The 24,204-nt window shown below is 38.3% G+C and overlaps 1 protein-coding gene across 4 annotated transcripts in view; it reads left to right on the top strand.

The window, feature by feature from the left end:
• Positions 1–6,460: 6,460 nt before the first annotated feature.
• Positions 6,461–24,204, top strand: part of Ptbp2 (polypyrimidine tract binding protein 2) — a 60,566-nt gene continuing 42,822 nt past the window's right edge. For 2 of the 4 annotated variants that reach the window (XM_075981500.1, XM_075981501.1), the window contains exons 1-2: positions 6,533–6,662; positions 8,310–8,340. In XM_075981500.1, the coding sequence (XP_075837615.1) occupies positions 6,655–6,662; positions 8,310–8,340 (39 nt within the window). In that variant the 5' untranslated portion in view covers positions 6,533–6,654. Of the gene's footprint in view, positions 6,663–8,309; positions 8,341–24,204 lie in introns of all 4 variants that reach the window. The other 2 variants (XM_075981503.1, XM_075981502.1) reach the window with 2 other exon arrangements.

Raw genomic sequence — 24,204 nt, forward strand, 5'->3', positions numbered from 1 at the left:
CAACCCTGTAGGCTTCTCTTTTTCAATCTAAAACTTAGTTTCTATCAAAGTAAAACATTCACATAGCTTTTAAAACAAATAGTTCTGCATGATCCATAAGGAGATGAACTGAACCCAAATTGCACTTTAGTGACTCAGGTAGGAGTGACCACTTTCAAGTTTTCCCATATTTCCCTGACCTAGTGACCTCCTATTCCTCAGCTCTGGTGTACTTGCATATCTGTCATTTCTCAGCTGTGGACTGTATACAAACTATCTGCTGATTTCCTGCTTCAGAAGAGGAAATATTTTAACCCCAACACGTTGGAGTTATACATGTGCACACACATGTATACACACGCATGCACACGTGCGCACACCCACACTTCTCTACTATTGTCTGCAAAATTGCTTCACAGTCTTAATTTTGAGTGTACTATGATGCTATTTCATTGCTTTTTAGTTATTCTGAAATTTTATGTTTTTAAAATCTGGTGTGGGGAAGATGGCTCATCCAGTAGAGGCACTTGTCCCTCAACCTGATGACCTGAGTGGATCCCTAGAACCTACATGGCGAATGTAGAGAACCTGCCTCTTAGAAGCTGCTGTGCACTTGCTCCCATGCTTGGACAGATGCAACACAGGATAAATACATCCATATTAAACTTTAAAAAAAAATTCCATGTATTTTTGCTTCTTTTCTTATGTCAAGAACCACAAGTCTCTTTTTAATGGATCTATATATTTAGTGCCTGTGAACTCCATGTCTTTCCTGGAGACGTTCCTGCAGCGTTTACTCTCTGTTCCTTCCACAGGAACATAGGGGCAGTTTATAGCTAGGGCCTGGGGCTTCTCTCGCCCACATCTGATGTCCTCTTGGGTCACATATGGATGTCAGCTTTTCTGGAAGCTGCATTTCCTTCTTTCCTGAGCACTGAAAGACCCATCACAACAAAAGAGTTTGGGTGTGTGGTTGTTAGTTCTGGTTTGTTTTACTTTAAGGCATTGAGAAGGAGTATTTTTTTTAAAAAAATTATTTTATTTTAATCTATGTGAATATGTGTGAGAATGTGCAGGTGAGTGCAGGTGCCCCTGGAGGCCAGAGGTGTCAGCTTCTCAGAAGCAGGAGTTACAGTCATTAGGAGCCATTGGACATGGTGCTGGGACCCAAACTGAGGTGCTGCAAAGGAGTGGTACAGGCTGGGCTTTTAACTGCTGGGCCATCTTTCCAGCCCTGAAGCAATTTCATTCTGTCTTCACATGTCGATGACGGCACAGAAGAGACTCTTCTTCCCCAGGATTCAGTTTTGTGTTTGTCTGTTTTGAGGGATTAAAACAAAGCAATCTAGTACAGTATTCAAAGGACTTGGTTAAGTAACGCCAAGGATATTGGTTCTCATTTCTGTGTAAACTTTAAATATCCTATTCAAGTGCTTTGCGCATTTTTCTGTTTGGTTGCTAGTTTAATTTGTTTACCTTTAGACTGCATTTTTATTTCTTTACTGTGTGTTTGGTATGTATGTATGTATGTATGTGGATGTAAACATGCCATGACCATCTGACAACCTGTAGGAATTGGTTCTCTCCTTCCTCGATATGGCCCTGCCACATATGTGGGCTCTCAGACTTGATGGCACACTCCTTTTTCCTGCTGAGACATCTCCTCTTGGCTTTTTTTTTAAATTTATTTATTTATTATGTATACAATAGTCTGTCTGTATGTCTGCAGCCCAGAAGAGGGCACCAGACCTCATTACAGATGGTTGTGAGCCACCATGTGGTTGCCGGGAATTGAACTCAGGACCTTTGGAAGAGCAGGCAATGCTCTTAACCACTGAGCCATCTCTCCAGCCCCCTCCTCTTGGCTTTTGACAATTACTTAATTACATTAGCAAATTCTAATCTTGCCCAAGGGTCTCAAGTCCCATGTAGGGCAATTTACTAGCGTCTTTCACAATTAAGAAAAAAAAAACAACCAACACTTCCCTTTTAGTTTTTATTTATGGTAGTCACCTAACAGTTAGATGTATTCAGGTATGAAAAGTGACTAAGGAACAATGGAATTAATTGTATTAATTATTGTATTAATATTGTTTACAAAAATGAATATAAAGGCCACCTAAGGCTTCATTGATGACTAGTTAAATAAAGAATCACTTACTTGCAGAATACATAGCTGTGCAGAAAGAACAAGATACTTCTAAACTCCATAATGTATTTTTATCTCTTAGAGCTCAAGGATACATATCTTTAATTTACAAAATAATACCAGACACATAATGATTATCACCTTTGAGTAAGAGAACAAATATTTTTGTCCTACTTTAGGTTCCGATTACTGTGATAACATAACCGACAGAAGCGACTTGAAGAGAGGAAGGGCCGTCTTCCTCTTACAGTTCAGGTGATACCGAGTCACTGTTCTATTGCTGTGAGAGACACCACGGCCGACTTATAAAAGAAAGCATTTAATTGTTGGCTGGTTTACAGTTTCAAGAGGACGAGTCCATAGCCATCCTGATGGGGAGGGTGAAGGCAGGCAGGCAGGTAGGCATAGCACTGGAGCAGTAGCTGATCCACAAACAGGAGGCAGAGAGTAAGACTGGACCCAAAGCCACCTCCAGGGACACCTTCTCCCACAAGTCCACACTTCCTAATCCCTATAGTTCTACCAGTTGAGGGACAGGTATTCAAATATGCGAGCCTGGGGGAGGGGGGTATTCTCATTCAGACCACTGCAGTCCATCGTTGGTGGGAAGTCAAGGCAACAGAAATTTGAAGCCGCTAGTTACATCCACAGTCAAAGCAGAGAGCGAAGGAAATCTCTCATCTTAAAGAGAAACTTTTTGCCTATTTACATCTATTTTACACCCCCATTCCCAGTGTGGAGTAACCTAGTATCTGCCTTCTGTTTCTAATTGTTTTCCATTTTCAGGGCGTTTGCATACATTTTTATAGCTTTTGAATTTCCTTTCCTCTGCTTTGAATTTATATTAGCTATTTAAAAATAAAACATTATCTAATCGGCATTATTATTCTTTCTCTTGTGAAACGTTAAATGATTCTCTTCTGAACTCTAAGCAGACCATAGTGGGGCTAAGAATCAAATTCTCATGTTGTGAATACGGTCCCATTTCCTATTTTTACTGCATCAATATTAGACCTCATTTTGGCTTAGCCTGTGCTGAAATTTAGATTTAATCATTGTTCACATAAGTGAAAATCTCTGTAAAAGGTCAAAACATTTACCATTCAGATGGGAAAGAACAAATCATTATACTGAAAGAAGATATGGGTATGAAAATAATACTGTCCAGACACTTCATCTTTTTATAGCCTTATTCTGTTCGAAGTCCATAAAATGAAGAGAATCTTGTCAGACATTACAAAGGTTGGCCATCCTCTACTGTTGAGATTAATAATCCAGGCCATAGTTAACCCATAAAAAACAAACAGATTGAGATTTGGGTGGGACTTTACAAATTCACCCGTGACATTTCCCTTAGTTTATGCATTTGCACACTAATTTTATTAGTGACACGTTTAACCTTTGTGAAGATTGTCCATACAGATATATCTATATAGACACGGGTTGATGCAAAAATTCTAAAAAGCCAAGTATATGGCCTGTTCCTTCTCCAGAGAATAGACCAGTAAGAACATTAAGAACAGTAATCAGGGTGACAGGAGCATTTACTGCAGCCAGTCAAACCCTTTGGGCTTCACAGCCCCTGAGGACGATGGCATCATCTTTACTATCATGTCCTCGAAAGAATTCTTCATCCCTGGGTTATAATGAACATGTCTAATGTCACATAGCTAATAAATGGGACATCTCAAATGTGAAGCCAGGCTCTCATGGGTATGTTCCTGCGGTATATATAGCACATAGTGAATATAATCTTATCCCACCACCAGGAGCCTATAATTGCAGCTGGCACCAAACTCGGCATCTGTTATTTCTTTCTGTACATCCATCTTCTTTACACAACTTATGATAAGTTAACTTCATGCTGCTAATAAATTAGACACAACCAGAGATTAACAATAACTAATAAAAGCAGAGGAATGTAAGAACACACCAATGAAAGCCAAGGGAATGTGGTTTTTTGAGGGTGTCTTAGAATATCTTGCTGCATTTCCACCTGCAAGGAAGCATTTCCCAACTTCTGGGCATCTGTGGACTGCCAGGATGACTAGCCTTGTGTTTTCAGACCACTGTTGAGTAAAATAAGAAGGTCTTGCACACATAAACCCTGAGGTACTAGGACAGTTAAACTGATGAGAGATTCCTGTCCACTGACTGACTAACTGGAAGATAGCATACACAGCCTTGATACACTGGACGTGGAGATGATTCAGGTCCCTACTGGACAGAGACGAGATTTCATTATGCTTTACTTGAATGGTGTATAATTTACAACTTCTAAATTGTTTCTTCCTAGAATTTGCACCGAATATTTCCAACCATGGTTTACCACTGAACAAATGGCTGAAACCGAAACCTCAGGCAGGTGTCCAGGGAGCCTACTGCTGTGTGTTGATGCATTACTATCATCTCCAACTTACAACATATTTAAAAAACACTCTTATTTCCTTTTCCCTTTCTGTTTTTGTTTGTTTGTTTGTTTTTTGGTTTTTCAAGACAGAGTTCCTCTGTTTAACAGTCCTAGCTGTCCTGGAATTCACTTTGTAGACCAGGCTGGCCTCAAACTCACTGAGATCCGCTTGCCTCTGCCTCCCAAGTGCTGGGATCAAAGGCACACACCACCATGGCCTGTCTACACTTTTATTTCTTTACTACACTTTAAAATCTAGTACTTGATGTATGTTAACTTGTGAACTACCTCAAATATTTTCTACGAAGTACTGATTTAAATAAGCTAGCACATTGATTATGTTGAATGTTTGCTCTCCTATACTTAACTAGGAAGAAAAACAAAGAATGTATTTCAACGAATACTTGACACTTGACAGAGAAATTCAGTCCCTCATGACACAGTCTGTCTTTCCCAAGATAAAGCAAGAACTAATTAATCAATATTGATTGAACCAATGTGAGATATATAGAGAATGAATGCCGTATTCCTCCCCCTCCTTGAGAGTATAGAAATTTAATTGTTGAGCGAAACCACGTGAACAAAGCCACAACACATGAAAAACTATTATTAATGGAAATTATGATGCGTCCTTTATGTATCATAAGTCAATAGTGTAGTCAAAACAAAGGCATTATAGGAAATTAGATTTGTAAAAACATTGTCAGTCCCTGAGGCAAATCAAGAATATTCGACCATGTGGTAACTTTGAAAAGTTATTATAGCAACAGTGTGTGTGTGTGTGTGTGTGTGTGTGTGTGTGTGTGTGTGTTGTTTTTGCTTTTGAAATAGGCTTTCACTAAGTCGCCTCATCCTCTGGAGTAGATGGGGCCTGGTTCTGAAGTATTATTTTAAAAAGTCTATCCACAACCTACCCTTTAGTGAAGTGAAATTCCAGCAGGTAAGGGTAAGCGGTTTTCCTGAAGGAGACGTGGGCAGATCTAGAGGGGTCACTGAGAACAATTGGAGAAACACGGTTGGTTGAGCGTTGAGAGGTTGAGCGTTGAGAGGTAGGTAGTGACGAATGAACGGAAGAGGGTGCTGGCATTAGTGTCATCCAGAGAGCATTTTCCAAAACCCAAACCTTGTTGATGCTATGCCACAGATACATTAAAGAAAAACGGAAAACTGCACTATACTATTAAATTTAAGGTCTTGAGTCCTATGGGAAAAAGAGAGACTTTGTCTAGGCCATTTTAACATTTTCACCCTCCCTTACCGATGCTAACTCAATTGTTTTCACCCCCATTCTCATTTTTTCCATATCCCCAAAAGTGCTGGAATGTACACCTCACTCAGCGGGCGACTATTCTCATTTAGGGAACTGGGAGATACGGTTTTTTTGTATTTATTGATTTTTAACAGATGCACAGTAATTACGAACCGAAATGAGGATCACGTTTTCATCCACTTGGCCGGATTGACTCCAGGTTTGGAAGCAAACGCCAATCTGATGAGCTCTCCTCGTTTAGAAGTATTTTTTTTTTTTTTTACCAAGCAGTGGTTCTTGTTCAGTAGGGTAAGACTTTGGAGGAAGGACAGTCTACACAAGCCATAGAGGATGCAATTGTTAAGTATTTTCCCTGGATCTGAGAGGGTGGAGAGGGTCACCAGGCTGGGGCTGGCTTTGACCTGTGTGGGTGGAAGGAACCCAGCTCGGGGTTGGAAGGGTAAAGTGGAGGCTGCCTGGGAGCAATCCTGCAGCCAGGACCAGCCTGAGGCATAAGGGTGCATGCAGGCTGGAGGCTGTCCTACTCAAACCGCCCACAGAAGGGAACCCAGGACGCCCAGCCAGCCACTGCAGCAGGTACGTCGCAGAGGGCGGGAGCAGGCGCGCGGGCAGGCGGAGGCAGCCAACGGCGGAGGCGCCCACTCCCCCCGGTCCCTGTGCCCCGCCGCTCGTCTCCCGCCGCCGGGCGCCCGAGCGCTCGGCTCTTTCCGCCGCCGCGCGCTGCCCCGTGCGCTCTGGCACCTTCGGCAATTTCCGTCGGGCCCTGGCCGCCATTTTCTCGCCGCTTGTGTGGCTCGCTGGCTGCGTGGCTCGTTTCTTGGGAGCGAAGCTTTGTCCGGTTCGGCAATGGACGGGTAGGTACCGGGGCCCGTGAGGAGATGGGGGAGGGAGACGAGGGTGTCCGGGCCGCGGCTGGGATCCCGGTCGGGTCTGGGAGCGGGGCTCGGGCGGCCCCTCCCAGGCCGCGCCGCCGTTACCCAACCCCCGCCCCATCACACACACCCCTCCCCGGGCTTCCCTCAGCGGCTCGGGCGGCGAGCGCGAACCGCAGCCGGGCCCGGGAGGCCGGGGAGGCCTCGGGGCTTCTGCGGGGACGCGGTGGGGGCCGGGCGGCGGGGGATGGGGCGGGAAGCCCGGCGCGGCCCTGCCCCCTCGGGAGCCATGTCGACGCCGCGGGGGGACCCGAACCCTGGGGTGGCGGCGGTGGCGGCGGCCGCGCGAGCGCTACTTGGGAACGCCGGGGAGGCCTGTGCGGAAGCCCGTAGCCCGAGGCCCGCCATCCCCGGCCTCGCCCGAACCACCGCGGCGGGAGAGCCGAATGGGAGCCGCGGGGAAAGGGAGGGCGCGTGGCGGCGGGAGGGAGGAGGGCACATGTCATACTCCTTTGTTTTCATCCGAGTCTGGGAGCGGGGGCGGGAGGCCATCGAGATGCCTTTACAACAGCAACAAAAAAAATGTGAAGGCTCGGCCCACAGGGCCCAGAAATTAAACCATAAACAAAACAAAACCCCGTGAAGTGTTTGAGGTAGCAGCAATCACATGGGCAAAGGCCACCGAGCCGTGGCGGAGACAAGAACAGATATTCCACACAGGGTTCTTTTTTTCCCCTTCTTCCCTTTAAAGCTACTTTGGTTAGTTTCTGGGGGGGAAAAACTTAAACGAAAACCCAGTCAAATATGGAAGAGTCGTGATGTATCTTTGCGAGCCTGGGCGTGAAGATAGGATGCAGAGTGAGGAGAGAGCTGTGAGAAAAGATGAGGACCAGAGTCGCGCCCCTGCTAACACCACATCTCTGAGGACTCAGTTCAACTCATTGTTAAGAGAAGAGGGCATAGGTTTGGGTAAAAATATGATACTACTCACGGCTCATTGAGGGGAAGGGGGTTTAAAAGAGACTCAGGTAACATGAATAGTTAGTAAAATGATTGTCAGGAACTGAAGAATCTAAAGTCAAATCTGAGTTTTTTAAGTTTGTTACCAGTTCTAGCGTTTTCTGATTTTTTTTTAAAAAAAGAGTTAATGAAAAGTAACAACAGAGAGTAGAAATCGTGTCACAGATTACCTTAATGGGATATTGTTTTCCACGTGAAATGAAGATTCAGACATGGTCTGAATTCCCTCCAAACAATTGGTGGCAAAACTTGAGCAGAAATCGTCTTTTCCAATTCCCAGCTTCTATCTAGATTACCAGAGAACTTGAGTTATGCTGCTTACATCCGTATTCAAGCACTGTAGGAATGGCGCAGTGTTCTGGATTTTTATCTTGCTGCTAAAGGTTCTGAAAAATTAGCCTAAACTGACTGAAACAGCTCATGTTTCAAGGTGTTTCTGAAACTCCAGGTAGATAATAGCTTTAAAACATATCACTGAGCATCTCTGTATTTGTTTTCTAACTTTCTTGCCAGTATCTGGAGGATTTCTGAAAGACCTTGAAAGTTTTAAAGTTAAGCAGTGGCCGTGAGAAGAATAAGAGGTTGACCCTGTTCTTTTTTCCTTTACAGAATTGTCACTGAGGTTGCTGTTGGTGTGAAGGTAGGAGATGGTGTTTGGAAGTGAAGTGGAAACTAGACATGTTGAATATACCATCGTTACAAAGAATTGAGAATTTCAGTTAGCTTTGACAACAAAACCCAGTTAAAATCGTTTCCTTTAATTTGTAAAGTCGGTCTATAGACAACTATGCAGTTGGATAGTGTAAATGACTGTAGGCTTTCTTAATAAGTGTTTTTTTTTTAACTCTTTCAGTAGTGTTAACTTTGTTAGTTTAAAATAGTTTGACTCTGATAAAAGTGAAGTGTGCATGTTAGGGATGAAGCCCATTGGAAATTGGTTGCCCTGACGCCAAAAAAGAAGAGTTGCACAGGTACTTTCAGCTGTCTTGTCTGTAGTAGGTTTGTACTTGCTTCTTGGGTAGGAAAAATGCTCAACCCTTACAGTTGACTCCATCTTGCCCTTCCTGGATGACAGAGATTTTGTCTGGGTGTATTACAGACTTGTTTGCAAGTCTGTCTGCCCTGTTAGGGCATATTCCTTGTCTTTTAGCTTTGGCCCAAGCCTGAAATAAGGACATTTCTCCTCCCCCTCAACCATATTATAAACATAAATATAAAACCCCTCATATATAAGTACCTGTAGGAAAATTGTTAATATTCCTGGTTTACTGAGGTTGATCCTCAATATTTTTCTTGGATCTTAAAAAAATTGAGTTTGTGATGGCTTAATTTTTATAACAGACTAGTAGATGTTACTGTGTTTTCTGTTTATTTCTTGAGTTCACGTTGTATAGAACATTTAGTTTTATTGTCATTTTCCAAGTTGAGATAGTTAAGAGCTTTGCAGTCAGTAATAGCTCAAGAATACAAAATGTGTTGATGTTGTAGTTTTTATCCAAATAGATGGCTTCTGTGAACTTCGTAAAAGAATAAATGATGCAAGGTATTTTGTACAAGTGACTATAAGTTTGTGGTCTGTTATTAGCAGTTAAGTTTACACACAAAACCTCATTAGTAGTCAGGAAAAAAGGGAGTAGATTTAGGCTAGACTGCCTGGATAGGATATGTTAGCTTTACCAGTTTTTAGTATTCGAGTTTAAGGAGAAACTATTAGAAACTTCAATAAATATACTACCCATTTAAAAGGTTGTTTTATATAAAAGATTGCAAAGTTAAAATTTTATGTACTTTTCTATAACATTGGTTAAATAAACATTTCATTATATGATCTAATTGCCTGTATTTAAAGTATACGATGTTTTGCTTATATAGACGTGTGAAGCCACCACTCCAATCGAGGTAGAAACTCGTGTTACTCCTAGAAATGCCATCCTGCCCCTGTGTAGTCCTCTCTACTCTCCCACAGAAGCCAGGGATCTGCTGGCATTACTGAGTCATTTGCATTTTTAGAACTTTAAACAAATGGGATCCAAAGGGGAAGTCTTCTGGCCTATTACACGGAACAGAAAATTTTAAGTTATTTACACGTGTGTATTGATTGTTCCTTCCCCCACTCCTTCCTTAGTAGTATTATACTACCTGGTAATTAAAAATTCTGGTGGGCATTTGTGTTTGGAGGTATTAAAAGGTTGCTGTGAACATTTCTGCACATTTTTGTGTAGACATACGCTTTTATTTCTCTTGGGGCCCATTGTTAAGAATGGCTGAATCATATGTTTGGCGTATGCTTAACTAATTGAGAAACTGCAGTCTTTTCCACAGTGGTTGTACCATCTTGCCATCAACAGGGTATGAAAATTTCAGTTCCTCCAGAGACTTCTCAATGCTTTTTAGTGTTTAGTGGGTGTGAAGTGATAATTTAATTGTGGTTTTAATTTGTACTTCTGTGTGGAATCTCTATGAGCATTTTCAGTGTGCCTTTTGCCAGCTGTTGTTGATTCCTCCTCTTCCTCCTCTTGGTTTTTCTAGATAAGGTTTTACTATGTGTACCAGGGTGGCCTTCCAACTAGACTAGAGATCTGCCTGACTCTGCTTCCTTGTCTCCTGAGTGCTGAGATTAAAAGACTTGCATTACCGTGACTGAAGTCTTGTAGTCAGGGTTCTAGTCTAGAGGAAAGAACTGATAGAATGAATCAGTCTCTGTTTTTCTTTCTCATCCGTGTGTGTGTACACAGACTCACACACATGTAATTTATTAGGATAGTTTATAGGTTGTTTTGGTGTTTCTATTGCTGTGGAGAGACACCATGACCATGGCAACTCTTACAAAAGAAAGTATTTAATTGGGGCTGGCTTACAGGTTAAGATGTTTAGTTCTTTATCATCAGGGTGGAACAGTGTGGCCTGCAGGCAGTCGTGGTGCTAGAGAAGGAACTGAGAGTTCTACATCTGGATTGGCAGGCATCAGAAAGAGAGAGACACACACTGGGCCTTGCTTGAGTGCCTGAAACCTTAAAGCCTGCCCCCAGTGGCACAGTCCTCCCATCAGGGCCAGTCCTTCTCCAACAAATAATGCCACTCATTATCAGCCTGTGGGGACAATTTTCATTCAAACTACCACAGTTGTGGTTCAGCTAATCTAACAGTGGCAGTGTCCCAGTGGAAAATCCAAGAAACCAATGGTTGTTGAGTTCACCAGGCTGGCTTTCCCAGCTGGTCTTGTGTAAATGTGTGAATCCTGAAGAAGCAGGCTCTAATATCAGTGAAGGAATGCCTCCAGGATATATGAACTTGCCATCGGGATTGAGGGCAAGCAGACAAAAAGCAAAAGCTGCTTTCCTCCATGTCCTTCAGATAGGCTGCCACCAGAAAGTGGTCTTTCACCTCCAATGAACTAACCAAGAAAAATCCCTTAGAGTGTGGCCAGCAGCTTGGGTGTTGGTTATTTTCAGGTGTAGTCAAGTTGACAACTAATAGCTATCACACCTGACTTGTATCTGTTTGAAGTTTTTGTTCATATTTTACTTTTGGATTTTGACAGGCTTCACTCTGGACATGTTCTTTATTAATAGCCTGTACAATTTTTTTCATCTTGTTGCAGTCTTTGCACAATGCTTTGAAAAGTAGTAGCTATGGTGAACTCCATTATAGTTCCCCAACTTTTTCATTTATGGATGATGCAGTTGTCCTATCTAAGCCTTTTATAACCTAAAGTAAAATGACTTCCTTGTTTTCTAAGAGTTCTCATTTTAGTTGAATACTTAAATCTTGGCTGCATTTAAGATGAAATTGTTGTTTTTAAGTGCCTTTCCATATTTGTTAGAATAAAAACAAAACAAAACCCTAGAAGAAAGTAGGGGAAAAGATGGTGAAGAAAATATAGACTACAACATGAGAATCAGGAAGAAGGGAGAAAAAGTCAAGAGCCCCACAAATCAGAAGTTAAAACTTTTTAAAAAGATACAAAGCATGGATTGAAAATTTAGATTTATATGTAGATCTGTTTTTCCAGCACATTTGCTAAAAATAATGTTTTCTTTATTAATTAACCTTGTTGCTTTGTCAGAAACAAGTTGTCTTACAAAAAGTTGCCTGTATGCTGGTATACGCCTTTAATCCCAGTACTTGGGAGGCGGAGGCAGGCGGATCTCACTGACTCTAAGGCCATCCTTGTCTGTAAAATGAGTTCCAGGACAGCCAGGACTGTTACCCAGAGAAACCCTGTCTTGAAAAACAAAACAACAGCAACAACAAAATATTTGCCTATATATGGTTTTATTTCTATACTCTTTCCTGTTGACCGGTTTTTATCTATCTAGTTGCCAAAAGCATACTGTTGTAATTACTAGTTACATACATACTGACTCTTAAAATCAAGTTGCCTTGATTTGCCAACTTTGTTCTTTTTCAAAGTTGTTCTTGCCCCTGACTCAAAGAAAGCATGCTAGAATTTTAACTTGAATGTGTTAAGTGATTTGAGGAAAACTGACAATTTAATACTGAATTTTCCTGTTAGTGACAAAATACAGTTTATTTTTTCATTCACAGGGGCCTTTAATTTTTTTGCATTGTTCTTTATTATTTCACTGTAAAGTTTTATACATTATTAATTTTGTGGGGGGGGGAATTAGATTCATCCCTAAGTATTCACAGCTTCTGTTGTTATAAATGATTGGTTCTAAATCTGTGGGCCATGACTCCAGGGGTCACCTAAGATTATTCGAAACAGATATTTATATTAGGATTCATGACAGCAAAATTATGAAGTAGCAATGAAAATAGTTTTAATAATTTAATCCACATTGTAAATCTGATGCGTTTGTTTTAGATTCTAACAGAATTTTTACGTTTACCTTTGTTGTACTTAGACAGTTTTCCCTCTTGGCTGTTTGGGTACCATTTTTTCTTTCCTTGCCTATGATAGCCAGTAAGTATTAAGTTGGTAAGAGTTGTCAGTTTTACCGTGTTCTTCCCAAATTATGAATTGTAAGTTGTACAGAACAAATAGTGGAAGGAAGTGCAAAGTGAAGCTCTGTAGGTCTCGGGTTTGTTTTCTCTATGAAGAAGTTTTAAGCTGCATAATTTAATAGAGTAGAGCTATTTAGGCTACCTATTTCTTCTTGAGTAACTGTTATAGTTTGATCTTCTGTAGACTTGGTGAATATGTTTGGATGGAGTTGTTCATTGAACTCCATTACACTTTATATTGTTTCCTTCTTTTTGAGGTAAGGTCTCACTGTTATTTTGGTTGGCCTAAAATCCTGTGTAGACCAGACCTGTCTTAAGGTTACAGAGCTGCCAGCTAATGAGGCTGGGTTAAAGTTGTGGTCCACTGTGCTCCAGTCCCTTTTGTACTTTGATAGTTTAGTACAGTGGTTCTCAGCCTGGGAGTTAGGGCCCCTTTGGGGAGTTTTCACAGAGGTCACCTAAGACCATTGGAAAACACAGATATTTACATTATGATTGATAAGTAGCAAAATTACTTATGAAGTAGCAATGAAATATTTTTATGGTTGGGGGGGTCACCACAATATGATGAAGTGTATTAAAGTGCATTAATAGGAAGGTTGAGAACCACTGGTTTAGAACCTGTAATCACTTGAATGAACTCTCTGGTTTCTAATACTCGTTATTCATGTTTTATTCTACTTTGTTTTGATTGTCAATTATTAATGTTCTCAAAGTGGTCAACTTCATGAAGTTTTCAGCACGTTTTTTTCTTTTTCATTGATTATTTTTTCCCTTCTGCCTTTGTCTCATATTAATTTACACTTTTCCTTCTTTTTTATTGTAAGAGGTTCTGTGTAGCCCTGGCTGTCTCAGAATTCACTATGTAGACCAGGCTGGCCTAGAACTCACAGTTATGCCCCCCCCCCTTTGTTCATCAAATCCTGGGATTAAAGGCATATGCTTTTTCTACCAGGTGGTTTTATTTGCTTGTTCATTTCTATGACTGAAAAAAGCATCTTGGGGATGTTTACAAGTTTTAATCTCTGCCAGGGCAGGAGCTCAAGACACGAACTGAAGCAGAGGCCATGCAGAAGTACTGCTTACTGTCTGGTTTTCCATTGCTTGCTCTGTCAGCTTTCTGTTACATTCTGTGACCACCTTTTTACATGTGCCACCACCTATAGTGGGCTGGGCCCTTCGATGTCAATCATCAAAGAAAAAGCCTCATTGATTTGCTCATAGGCCAGTCAGATAGAGCAGTTCCTCAGTTAAAGCTCCCCCTCCTTGGTGTCTCTGGTTTGTGTGTCAAATTGACAAAATCTTAGCACACACAAACCTTTTATGGTGTCCTCTTAAGTTTTCATTGTTGATTTTCATTGACTTGTCTTAAGTTTTTCATTTGTTTGTAGCTACTTAATACAGCAACTTTGAATGCAGACTTGTATGGCCAGATTCTTAGAAGTTGTTTTTTTAGTGAGTTAACTAAAAATCAAGATGTAATTATAACTGGAGTGCTAGTGCTGATAAAGTGTTGTTAAAAGTAGCTTAATTTTTTTAAATAAAATTGGATTTTTCTTTAAAAGTATTATAAATTACATATTCCTAACTCAAAAGTTTAGGTTCTACTGTGAGTATTGAACTCCTCATGATTGGCCTCTTTAATGAGTTATTAAATAATGCTAAGCATATATTTTTTGATAATAGTTGAATATAATTGATTTTTAATAAGGTATGTGTTTCAAAAAGTTGTTTGCTTATTTTTTAGATTTTGATTGTTCTTTTAATGTGTATACTTTGTACTAGAAATTTTTTCTTAAAATTTCAATTTATTGCATAATCTCTATTAAATGACAGCTCTGTTGAGTATAGGCTTTTAAAATAGTTTGATTGTTCTTCCATTATTAAGTGTGCATATTAAGTAGTAGATAACTTGGTTAATACTTAATGATTGTGGGAGTGTCTTGAGCTTTAATTTGTTTATAATCCATGAACGATTTAGCATTATAAAGATAAATACTAATTTTATTTCACTACATTCCTATTTGTAGGAGATCCAAAAGATTAGTCTTTAGATGGATCACATCTCCTGGGAAACTGTTGATGGTTTTAAGTAAGTGCCATACTGATAGGATCACAGTATGCTCCCAGGAAATCGTAAGCTGTTCCTTGTAGTAGATGGGTTGAGAGACAGGAAGAGCACAGCAGTACACATTGAAGCAGTGACAAATCCATGTGTCGATGGGCAGAAATTCAGTTTTAGCACTAAGTTTAATAGTTTTAGTGTTTTTTTTTTTTATTTTACTGTAAAAGTACTTACTGATCAATAGATGTTCCTCTCAGCCTAGGAAAACAAAGTGAATCAAAACATAAAGGAATATTCTTGGTGATAAGCATGCACACAAGTTAAATGCACCTTATTTTAATAGAAAAAAATCGTGGTACTTAGTCATCCCCCGACCCCCAAACTCTGTCAGTCTCTGTGTACACTACCACCCAGTTAACTGAAAGTGCAGAGAACAGAATACAGCAATTGAATGCAGGCTCTGTGCAGTCCTGTAAATTCTGTAAGTGCGCATCAGTTCTCTGTAGCAGATGAGATGTAATAATTAAAAAAGGATGGAGAACTGGGTAAAAAGATGTTTTAAGAGGTAATATCAACTTGGTCACTGTGACTTTTGTTACTTTCTGATTCTTCTTCCCACTTAATAAACCCTATGAAGTAGGATAACATTTAAGAAAAGTTACAAATTGTAACACAGATTTAACTTTGACAATACAAGGCAATTACAAACTTTTGGATGTCCCAAAAGGTTTTATAGCTATTGGTTGGTTTTTGAGAGTTCATGTTTTGAAAGGAAAACACTGAAACATTTTCTTAGGAAATATCATAAGTATATGGAAGTTGTCACAGTAACTGGGGGAAAGTTGGTTGTGCTGAGTCTTATACTGTAGTGATGGGTTGAAGATTCCTATAGTTTCTGATGTTATCATTAAAATATATGATCCCTATCATTTCTATCATCAACATTTATCAATAGGGTAAGGTGTTATATACTTGTTACAGAATGCTCCTATCATTTCACATTTAGTAATAATATATAATTTTATTGGTATAGTGAAAATAATATATTTTTCCTCTTCATTTATAAAATGTTGACTGAGGTTTCTGTCTCACCTAGTCCTGCAGCCATTAAGTCCCAAAGAATCACACAGAGGTCTACATTAATTATAAACTTATTGGCCTGTTAGCTTAGGCTTCTTATTAACTCTTTTAACTTATATTAGCCCATAATTCTTGTCTGTGCTAGCCACATGGCTTGGTACCTTTTTCAGTGAGGCAGTCACATCTTGCTTGCTCTGTGTCTGGCTTCCTCTGTGACTAGGTGACAATTACAGTCCAAAACTTCTCTCATCCCAGAATTCTCGTTGCCCTGCCTTTGCTTCCTGCCTGGCTGCTGTCCGTCAGTGTTTATTTAAAATATAAGTGACAGGGTACAGACCATTGTCTCACAGCAGTAAAAATTCCTTTAAGAACTTTGCCCATGAATTTTTAGCCACACACCATTTTAAAACTGGAAGTAGGCTGGATTGAATTCTTGGATAATCTCAGGGATGTATAAAATGCATCATAGTTGTTCTCATTCCCATTTTCTCATTCCCTCTTCCCTTCCCTCTTTTGCTGTAACCCTCCATTTATTTATTTATTTATTTATTTGTTTGTTTGTTTATTTATTTATTTATTTGTGTGTGTGTGTGTGTGTGTGTAACCCACTGGTTTACCTGGGATTTCTTGAATGAGCCTGGATGGGAGGTTATTTACTGGAGTATGGACAATTTTTCAGTGCCTATACCACTGTAGAACTGAGCCCTCTCCCAGCAACCATTAACTGCCAATACTCCCTTGAGGAAGGAGAGATTGGGTCTTATAAGCTTCTCCCCCATTCCAGTTTTCTGATGATTGACCTCCAGTATAGTTCGTGTGAGTTCCTTCTTTTTAATTGTTACTACCATTATGAAATCAGGCATTTTAATGTTAATCTTCTAGTCCATTGTGGCGACTATTTTTAAAATGCTATCGTAAATGGTGTGTTGGTGGCGTGTGCCTTTAATCCCAACACTCGGGAGGCAGAGGCAGGTGGATCTCTGGGAGTTTGAGGCCAGCCTGGTCTGCAAGAGCTAGCCAGGATAGCTAGGGACTGTTAACACAGAGAAACCCTGCCTCGAAAAATCAAAAAAAAAGAAAAAGAAAGAAAGAAAGAAAGAAAAATGCTATTGCATCTTGAGCAGGTGGAGCTTCAAATACCAGTAACTTTGATAATGTGGTTGAACATTTGTTTTAAAATTTGCCATGCTTTTAAAAAGTCTCTGTGTCCAAGATGTGGCAAATGTTCTTTAGAAACTGCAATAATGGGGGGACAAGGGGATATTTGCTCTAAGATTGTTACTTCTTCAGTGAACATTAGCACTTTTTGATAGAAATATATTATGATCTCTTATTTTCTCGTTTGTATTTAAAGTTATAGTTTTTTCTTGTTTGATTTTTTTTAGGTTTATTTATGCGTGTCAGTGTTTTTTAATCACATGTATTTCTGTGTAACGTGTGCACGCATCCTCCAACTGGAATTATGGACAGTTGTGATCTGACCCTTGTGCTGGAAATCAAACCCCAGACCTCTACCAAAAAATGTGTTCTTAAACACTGTGCCATTACTCCAGCCCTCTGATTTAGGGTTGTATCTCTTGTCCCTGAAAGAGAAACCCTGTCTCAAAAAATCCAAAAAAACCAACCCAAAACAAAACAAAAAACAATAGCTTTTTAAAATACTTTTTTTAAAAGCAGTATTATATTGTACTACACATTTAATATAATTTATTTTTGTAGTCATGTTTTGTCTCTATGATACAAAAAAGCATAGTATAATCATTGAATTTTAAAGTTTATTGAAATTACTCTTTGTTCTACCACTAAATTAATGGTAGATTTGTTTTTATTTGTAAAAAATTTTAAATTTTCTCTGAAACAAGCTGTAAAGAAATGACCTCTGCAGCAACCTACATTCAGAGAAGGTTAGCTAGCCTACTGTGTTGTATTCCTTCTTACATATATTTTCATTAATTGATTGTTTTATTCAACTCATCCATTATATTTGAGGTTATACATTCATTTTCCTTCCCACAATATGTAGAAAGTAGCACAGTGTGCATAATGTTTATATCTTGACATTTTACTAAATGATGTACATATCTCATATATCTCCTTAGAGGACATGTCTAATAAAGAAACATTCTCATTGCCTTCTGTAGTCTTTCACTGTTTCTACAATTGCTAGTATAAAAAATTGCTGTATTTCTTTAGCTCCTAAACAAGAATTGTTTGATCAATGTGTAATACAAATACAGTTTTACTAGATATTCCTAAATGTTTTTGTCTGGGGGTTTGTTTACTATCCAGAAATATGAATGCCAGTGTCTCATAGCAAGAAAAGATCTTATAGTCTGTGCCTGTAGCTTCAAGTGGGTGGTTGGGGAGGCAGTAGGATCCCAAGGGCTTGCTTGCTGGTTAACCCAAGTGGAATATAGGTGAACCCCAGGTCCCAGTCTCAGGAAAGAAGAAGTTAGAAGTATTGCTATTCTCGTGGGTGAGAAAGTATTCAAATACAGAATTAATTTGGATTTGTTTTACTGTGAGGAAGATTAAACAGATTTTCATCTTGTGATTCCTACTTCCTATGCCAAAAACTTCCAAGTTTTTAAGTTTGTGTTTGAAGTTTAGATTTCCTTTATGATTCATTTAAAATCTATTTCAAAGTTTTATCTGGTTAAACCAGTTGAACTTGACTGCATTTTTCTTTTTCACTATGCTTTTCATTAAAAATATCTTACTGTGTTTGGCTAAATGGGATGTATTTTAGAATTCATATTACAGTGGATTTCATGGGCATTTATCAGTATTAGGATGATGTCGAAGGAATGAAACAGGTTTTCAGTCTACTGTTTTGAAGTTTTCCTTTGGCCAGAAAGAGTATGGTCTCATGTTTTCCTCCTTTGCATATTCCTGTTTTAAAAATATTGTGTATATATTGTCTTTAGAAAACAAATCTTAGACCTGGATTGATGAAGTTAAGAACACTTGCTTCTCTTCAGAGTACTCAAGTCTACTTCCCAAGACTCTTATCAGGCTATAACTCCAGCTCCAGGGATGTGTCCTGCTAGTATTACTTTAGGATGCCTATAGTTATCCTAAAAGAGGGAACCTTAATTGAGATAAATGCCTCTATAAGATTCAGTTGTAGGACATTTTTTTAGTTACCGATGGGGGAAAGGACTTACTGATGGGGGAGGACTCACTCAGCCCATGGCAGTGGTTCCAAACCTGAGCTTTCTGTCTTGGGCTCTAAGAAAGCAGGCAGAGCAAGCCATGATGAGTAAGCCAGTAAGCAGCACCCCTCCATGGCCATCCATCACCTTCTGCCTGCAGGTTCTTCCTCCCGTTTGAGGAACTAAGACAAGATTCAACATTGTTTTTCTATAACCCATGGGCACCTGTGTACTTATGTGCTATAAATGCATGTAGACACCCATAAAATAGTAAAAATGTATTTATAAATAAGTCTTACTTGGTGGGTATGAGAAATGACCAGAGGCAAATTTTATGTAGTGTCAAGTTGTATCTGTTGCTTATGAAATAATTTTGTGACAGCTTTAAAAATAATTATTTATTTATGGGGGGCACATATATCAGGTTGTGCACGTGGAGTTCAGTGGACAGATTCTGGGAATTTCTTACCTTCCACTTTGTTGAAGCAGTGTCTCTCTTATTTCTATTTTATTTCAGCCTAACTGGCCTGGGAGTTTGAGGATCACTTCAGTCTAGAGCTTCCGTCTTGCTGTAGTAGCATTGGGATTATGGGTTCTGGGGATCTGAACTCTGGTCATCAGGCTTGTGCTATTAGCCATTTTACCTGTGATCCCTGTACCTGGCCTTATATGATATGATGTCTTAATCTATAGTATTGGTTGTAGTTTGTTCTGATTTTTTTCCTCATTTGATTATTTCACAGAAGTGACTTGTTGGGGTTATTAAAATGCATTGTTTTTATTCATTGTTTTCTTCCTGGAACCTTTAATATAATTAATTTGTGAGAATATAATTAGACCCTTATCTGCCACTTAAAAATATGAATGTTACCATATAGGTGTGTATGCCTGTATCAGCTTTTATTTCCCTCTGTATCTTAACATAGATGTGCTGTGAAGATTTTTTTTTACTCTTTCCAATTTGATGTTTGTCATGTAAATGCGAAAGGTTAACATGGTCTTCCATGTTCATTGGCTTACGTTCTGCCTGCAGGTAACCTTGGATTGAAAATACTACCTCCAAATTGTTTATGTGAAGACTTAAATGTAAACAATGCATTATCTTAATGTAAACAGTGCTGTTGACATTGTCTTATGTATTTTTATTTATATTACATATTTTAAGTATTTTAGAGACTTAATGTATATCTGGAGATGTGTACAGGCTATGAGCATTCACCTGTTTGAGCCCCTCTAAGGATCCAAAAGCTAATTCTCCCAGATACTTACGATCTTAGGACCACAAGTGCACAAATGCAATCATTTTATGAAAAAAATGTGCCCATATGTTTTCTATAATTTGTCTTTTTTTCGGGGGTGGGGAGCAGGGTCTTACTCTGTAGTCTAGGCTGGCTTAGAAGTCACTATGTAGACCAGGTTGGCCCCCAACCTGTGGCTGTCCTTCTGCAACAGCCCCTGGTGCTGAGATTCCTAATATGAGCCATTACACCTGACTGTGGCTGTGACTTCTGTTTTCATTCAGTGATGATTTCAGTAATTAGCTAAATTATATGTGCAGTTGCATAATACTGTGGAGAGCTCTTCTGTGAAAATGTTCAAATTATCTCATTTGATAGATATTTGGGAAGTTGAACAGTGCTGGTATATGTATGATCGTTTTTTGAAAAGTGTGCACTGAGACTTGAGTATGTTAACTTTGCCCAGTAGTAGTAGACTATTTCCAGTGTTTCATTCTGATTTATGTCTCAGATTAACACAGAAGAGTTACATATCAAGTTCTTACTGGTACTTTAAGTATGTAGTTTGTTAATTTCTGCTAGTCTGGTGTGTTGTGATTTTTTTGTTTGTTGCTGTGTTCTCCTAATTAATGGAGTGTACATTGTTTTTGGTTTTTATTTTTAATGTGGAGCTTCACATTAACTTTTCACTTTCAGTGTCAAATATATTTTCATACACTTACCTGCTACTAAGAACAAAAAAATCATGACAGAATTAGAACTAGAAATACAATTGTTTTATATTTATCTTCTTTCATAACTCATATTTCATTGACTGCCTTCAGGCCTGTTTAGCCTTTCTTCTCTATAGCATGTTACTTTAACCACATGTACATTTATTTACACATAAGCATGTATTAACTACATTTCACATATGGGAGAGAACATGCAGGTTTTTTTTCCCCTACTGAGATTGTGTGATCCTAATTAATACTGTACATTTCAGGTCCACTTTTTTTCTACAGATTTTTTTTAGTTTTTTTCTTTATAACAGTATTTTATTTTACTTGTAAATATTTGTTTTCATTATCCATTCGTCTGTTGATAGGTAGCTAGCTTAATCCCTATTTGTTATAGTGAACAAAGCAGCAGTAACCAGAGGGTACAGATTCTCTGGGTATATGATGAGAAGTGAAAGAGTTGGGTCATGTGGTAGTTCTTTGTTAACTGTTGGAGAAATCTCCAAACTGTTTTCCACACAATGGCTGTATTAGTTTGCACCCCTACCAAAAGTGAAAGGGAAAAGAGATTTGGTGATGGTGGTCTTTTTTACTGGTGTGAGGTGGTATTCAAAGTAATTATTATTTGTGTTTCTTTGGTTGCTAGCGATATTGAATATTGATGTTTATTTTTAACACTGTTTATTCTTTGTTATTTGTTGATTGGTTGTTTTTTATTTTATTGGTATATAATTTCTGCACTTTGTAAATCTATATATAGACACTTGTTTGATGTATAGTTGGTAAAGATTTTCTCCTATTTTGTGGGCTGCTAGTTCTGTATGCAAAAGCAATAATCAAGTCTTCAAGTTTTTCTCCATTTTGGTATGCCTTTCAGAAGCCCCTGGTTGTGTGCCATTGCTTGGAATGTGTAGTTTCCACAGTTATCTTCTTGTGTTCACTTAATTTACTAAAGAAAAGGACTTAAAGCTTTATTAATGGTAAGGTGAAGAGGTGCTCAAGGTGAGGGAGAAGGGCTATAGAGCTTTTTAGGTTTCCTGTGTCTGGGATTCTCTACATGCTAACCTTGGAAACCAGACTAGTCCTTTTAGTGTTTTCTGGAGGCTTCATTACATAGGCATGTTTGATCAAACCATTGACTGTTGGTGATCAACTTAACCTTTACCTCCTCCTCTTTTCATCCTTGGTCTTCCTCCAGTGACCAGCTGCTATCCTGAACCTGCCTTGAGCCTTGCAGCCATCAGTAATCTCATTAGTATTATTTTTATAAGGACTTTTCAGAGTTTTATGCCTGAAAATGAAAATAAAGACCATATATGTATATGATGTGCATATACATGTATTTGCAATTTTATATGGACTTTAATCATTTTTAATTTCTTTAATAGTTTTTCCTACCGGGGATTTTGTGACTACATAGTTCTAGTCTTTACTAGTGTTTCCTTTCAGATTTAATTCCTTTGTAGGGATTCTTGAAATAAAAATAATTGTTTAAATAAGTTTCTGATGGTGTAAGAAAATGATTTCAACAAGCCAGATTTCTTCCATCTTGCATTTATGATCCCTATGCTTTTTGTTCTTGGCTAATTGGTCTGATACTGTGTAACTGCTAATTTTTCTTTTTTCTTGCTATTATTCCTGTAGGTTTATCTGTATTGTTAATAGTTCTTCACATGTAACTTTTGGTTGTGATAGTTCTGTTTGGTGTGTCATTATTCTGTGTATTTCTATGGGTAGTGTGATGTGCTTTTCCAGCATTTAATGAGAGGTTAATACTCATACCTGTTCAGCTTTTTCTGTCAAGGATAAGTAACATCATTTTCTGAAAGTCTAGTTTTTCTCTGGAACTTGATATTTTTTAATTTTTGTGGGTCATGATTTCTTAGGCTGGCATCCTTAGAATAGAAAGTGCTTGGCTAGAGGTCAGTCTTCTACCTAGCAGGGTCCATGAACTTCCCAACTTCCTCAGCTTCTGCTTGTTACAATTGGCAGCCCTCAGAACTCTCTGCAGGAAGCAGTAGATGGTAGTTAGGTTCAATTATGATAAGCAGAAGACGATTTAATAACAGAAGAAAAACCTATTCATACCTTTTAAATTAATGACAAATGACTTGCATTTTTTAAAAAAAAATCATATTCATTCCTCTGACAGAAACTTTCTTAATTCAATAAAATAATTTTTTGAAACGATCATTTGTACTATAATAGATGTCTTAGTTTTTCTAATCATACTTATTTACCAAGAGACATTCAAACTCATTTTGATATGTAAATTTTTTAGTGGAGTGTAAAACAGGTTGACATTTTAGATGTTTTGTAGTTTTGGAGATTACAGATTACATATTAGGATAGGTTTTGATTCTGAATTTAAATATTACAAGTTTGATTTGTTTTTAGCAGGTACTACAATGAAACAGCCATCACTTATTATCATTGTGTGATTTTTTTTTATAGTATCAAAGTTAAATGACTAGGTTGCATAAGAGTTCATGTAAAATTCTATTAGTTAATGTAGTAAATTTAACATCAATATTGTAGAAAAGTTTCCACCATATAAAAAATTTTAAAAACTCAACTTTACCATACGTTGTGAAGGTTTGTGGTAGGGAGAAGGAAGTGAGCCAGTTAGGGATTTGCGTTAACTTAGAACAGGGATTTCCTACCCATCACTTTGTAGTAAGTTACCATCTCATAGAGTGGAAAGAAAGGATACAGTGATACCACACATCTGAAAGGATGTTGTGTTTTCTTTTGGAAACTAGGGTATTTATTTGTAAGGATGGTGGTGAATGCTTAGACATTACACTCTGACCCTTCTAAAGGGTTGTATGGCTTCTTTGGCTAAGTAAAGCACTAAGACTTGCCCCTTTTATTTCCTCCCGCCTTTTACTTTTAGAATCAAATATGGAATGATTTAGATAAGAGCTGATTTTATTCACTGTAGGAAACCCCCATCCTATAGTTGGAAGCCAACTTTGTGTATATAATAATTTGATTTTGTCTTTTTATATTTTGTAATATAAAATTATTTTATACTTCATCTTGATTATTTTTGTTCAACTTATTCTGATAAATTCTTTAAGTCAATCACTATTATTTAGTTATCTTAAATATTAATGTCCATCTAGTAAATACATACATTTTAAAAATAGACAAAACAGTTGATTTATTTTTAATATTAGTCTAGTAAAGTATATTTTTATAAAAATCCAGATATTTTCAAATACCTAAAACATTGAGTAATTTGAACATACAAAGCATAACCTTTCCCTAAAGAAT

The sequence above is a fragment of the Microtus pennsylvanicus genome, chromosome 7 (assembly GCF_037038515.1).
Source record: "Microtus pennsylvanicus isolate mMicPen1 chromosome 7, mMicPen1.hap1, whole genome shotgun sequence".
Classification (NCBI taxonomy): Eukaryota; Metazoa; Chordata; class Mammalia; order Rodentia; family Cricetidae; genus Microtus; species Microtus pennsylvanicus.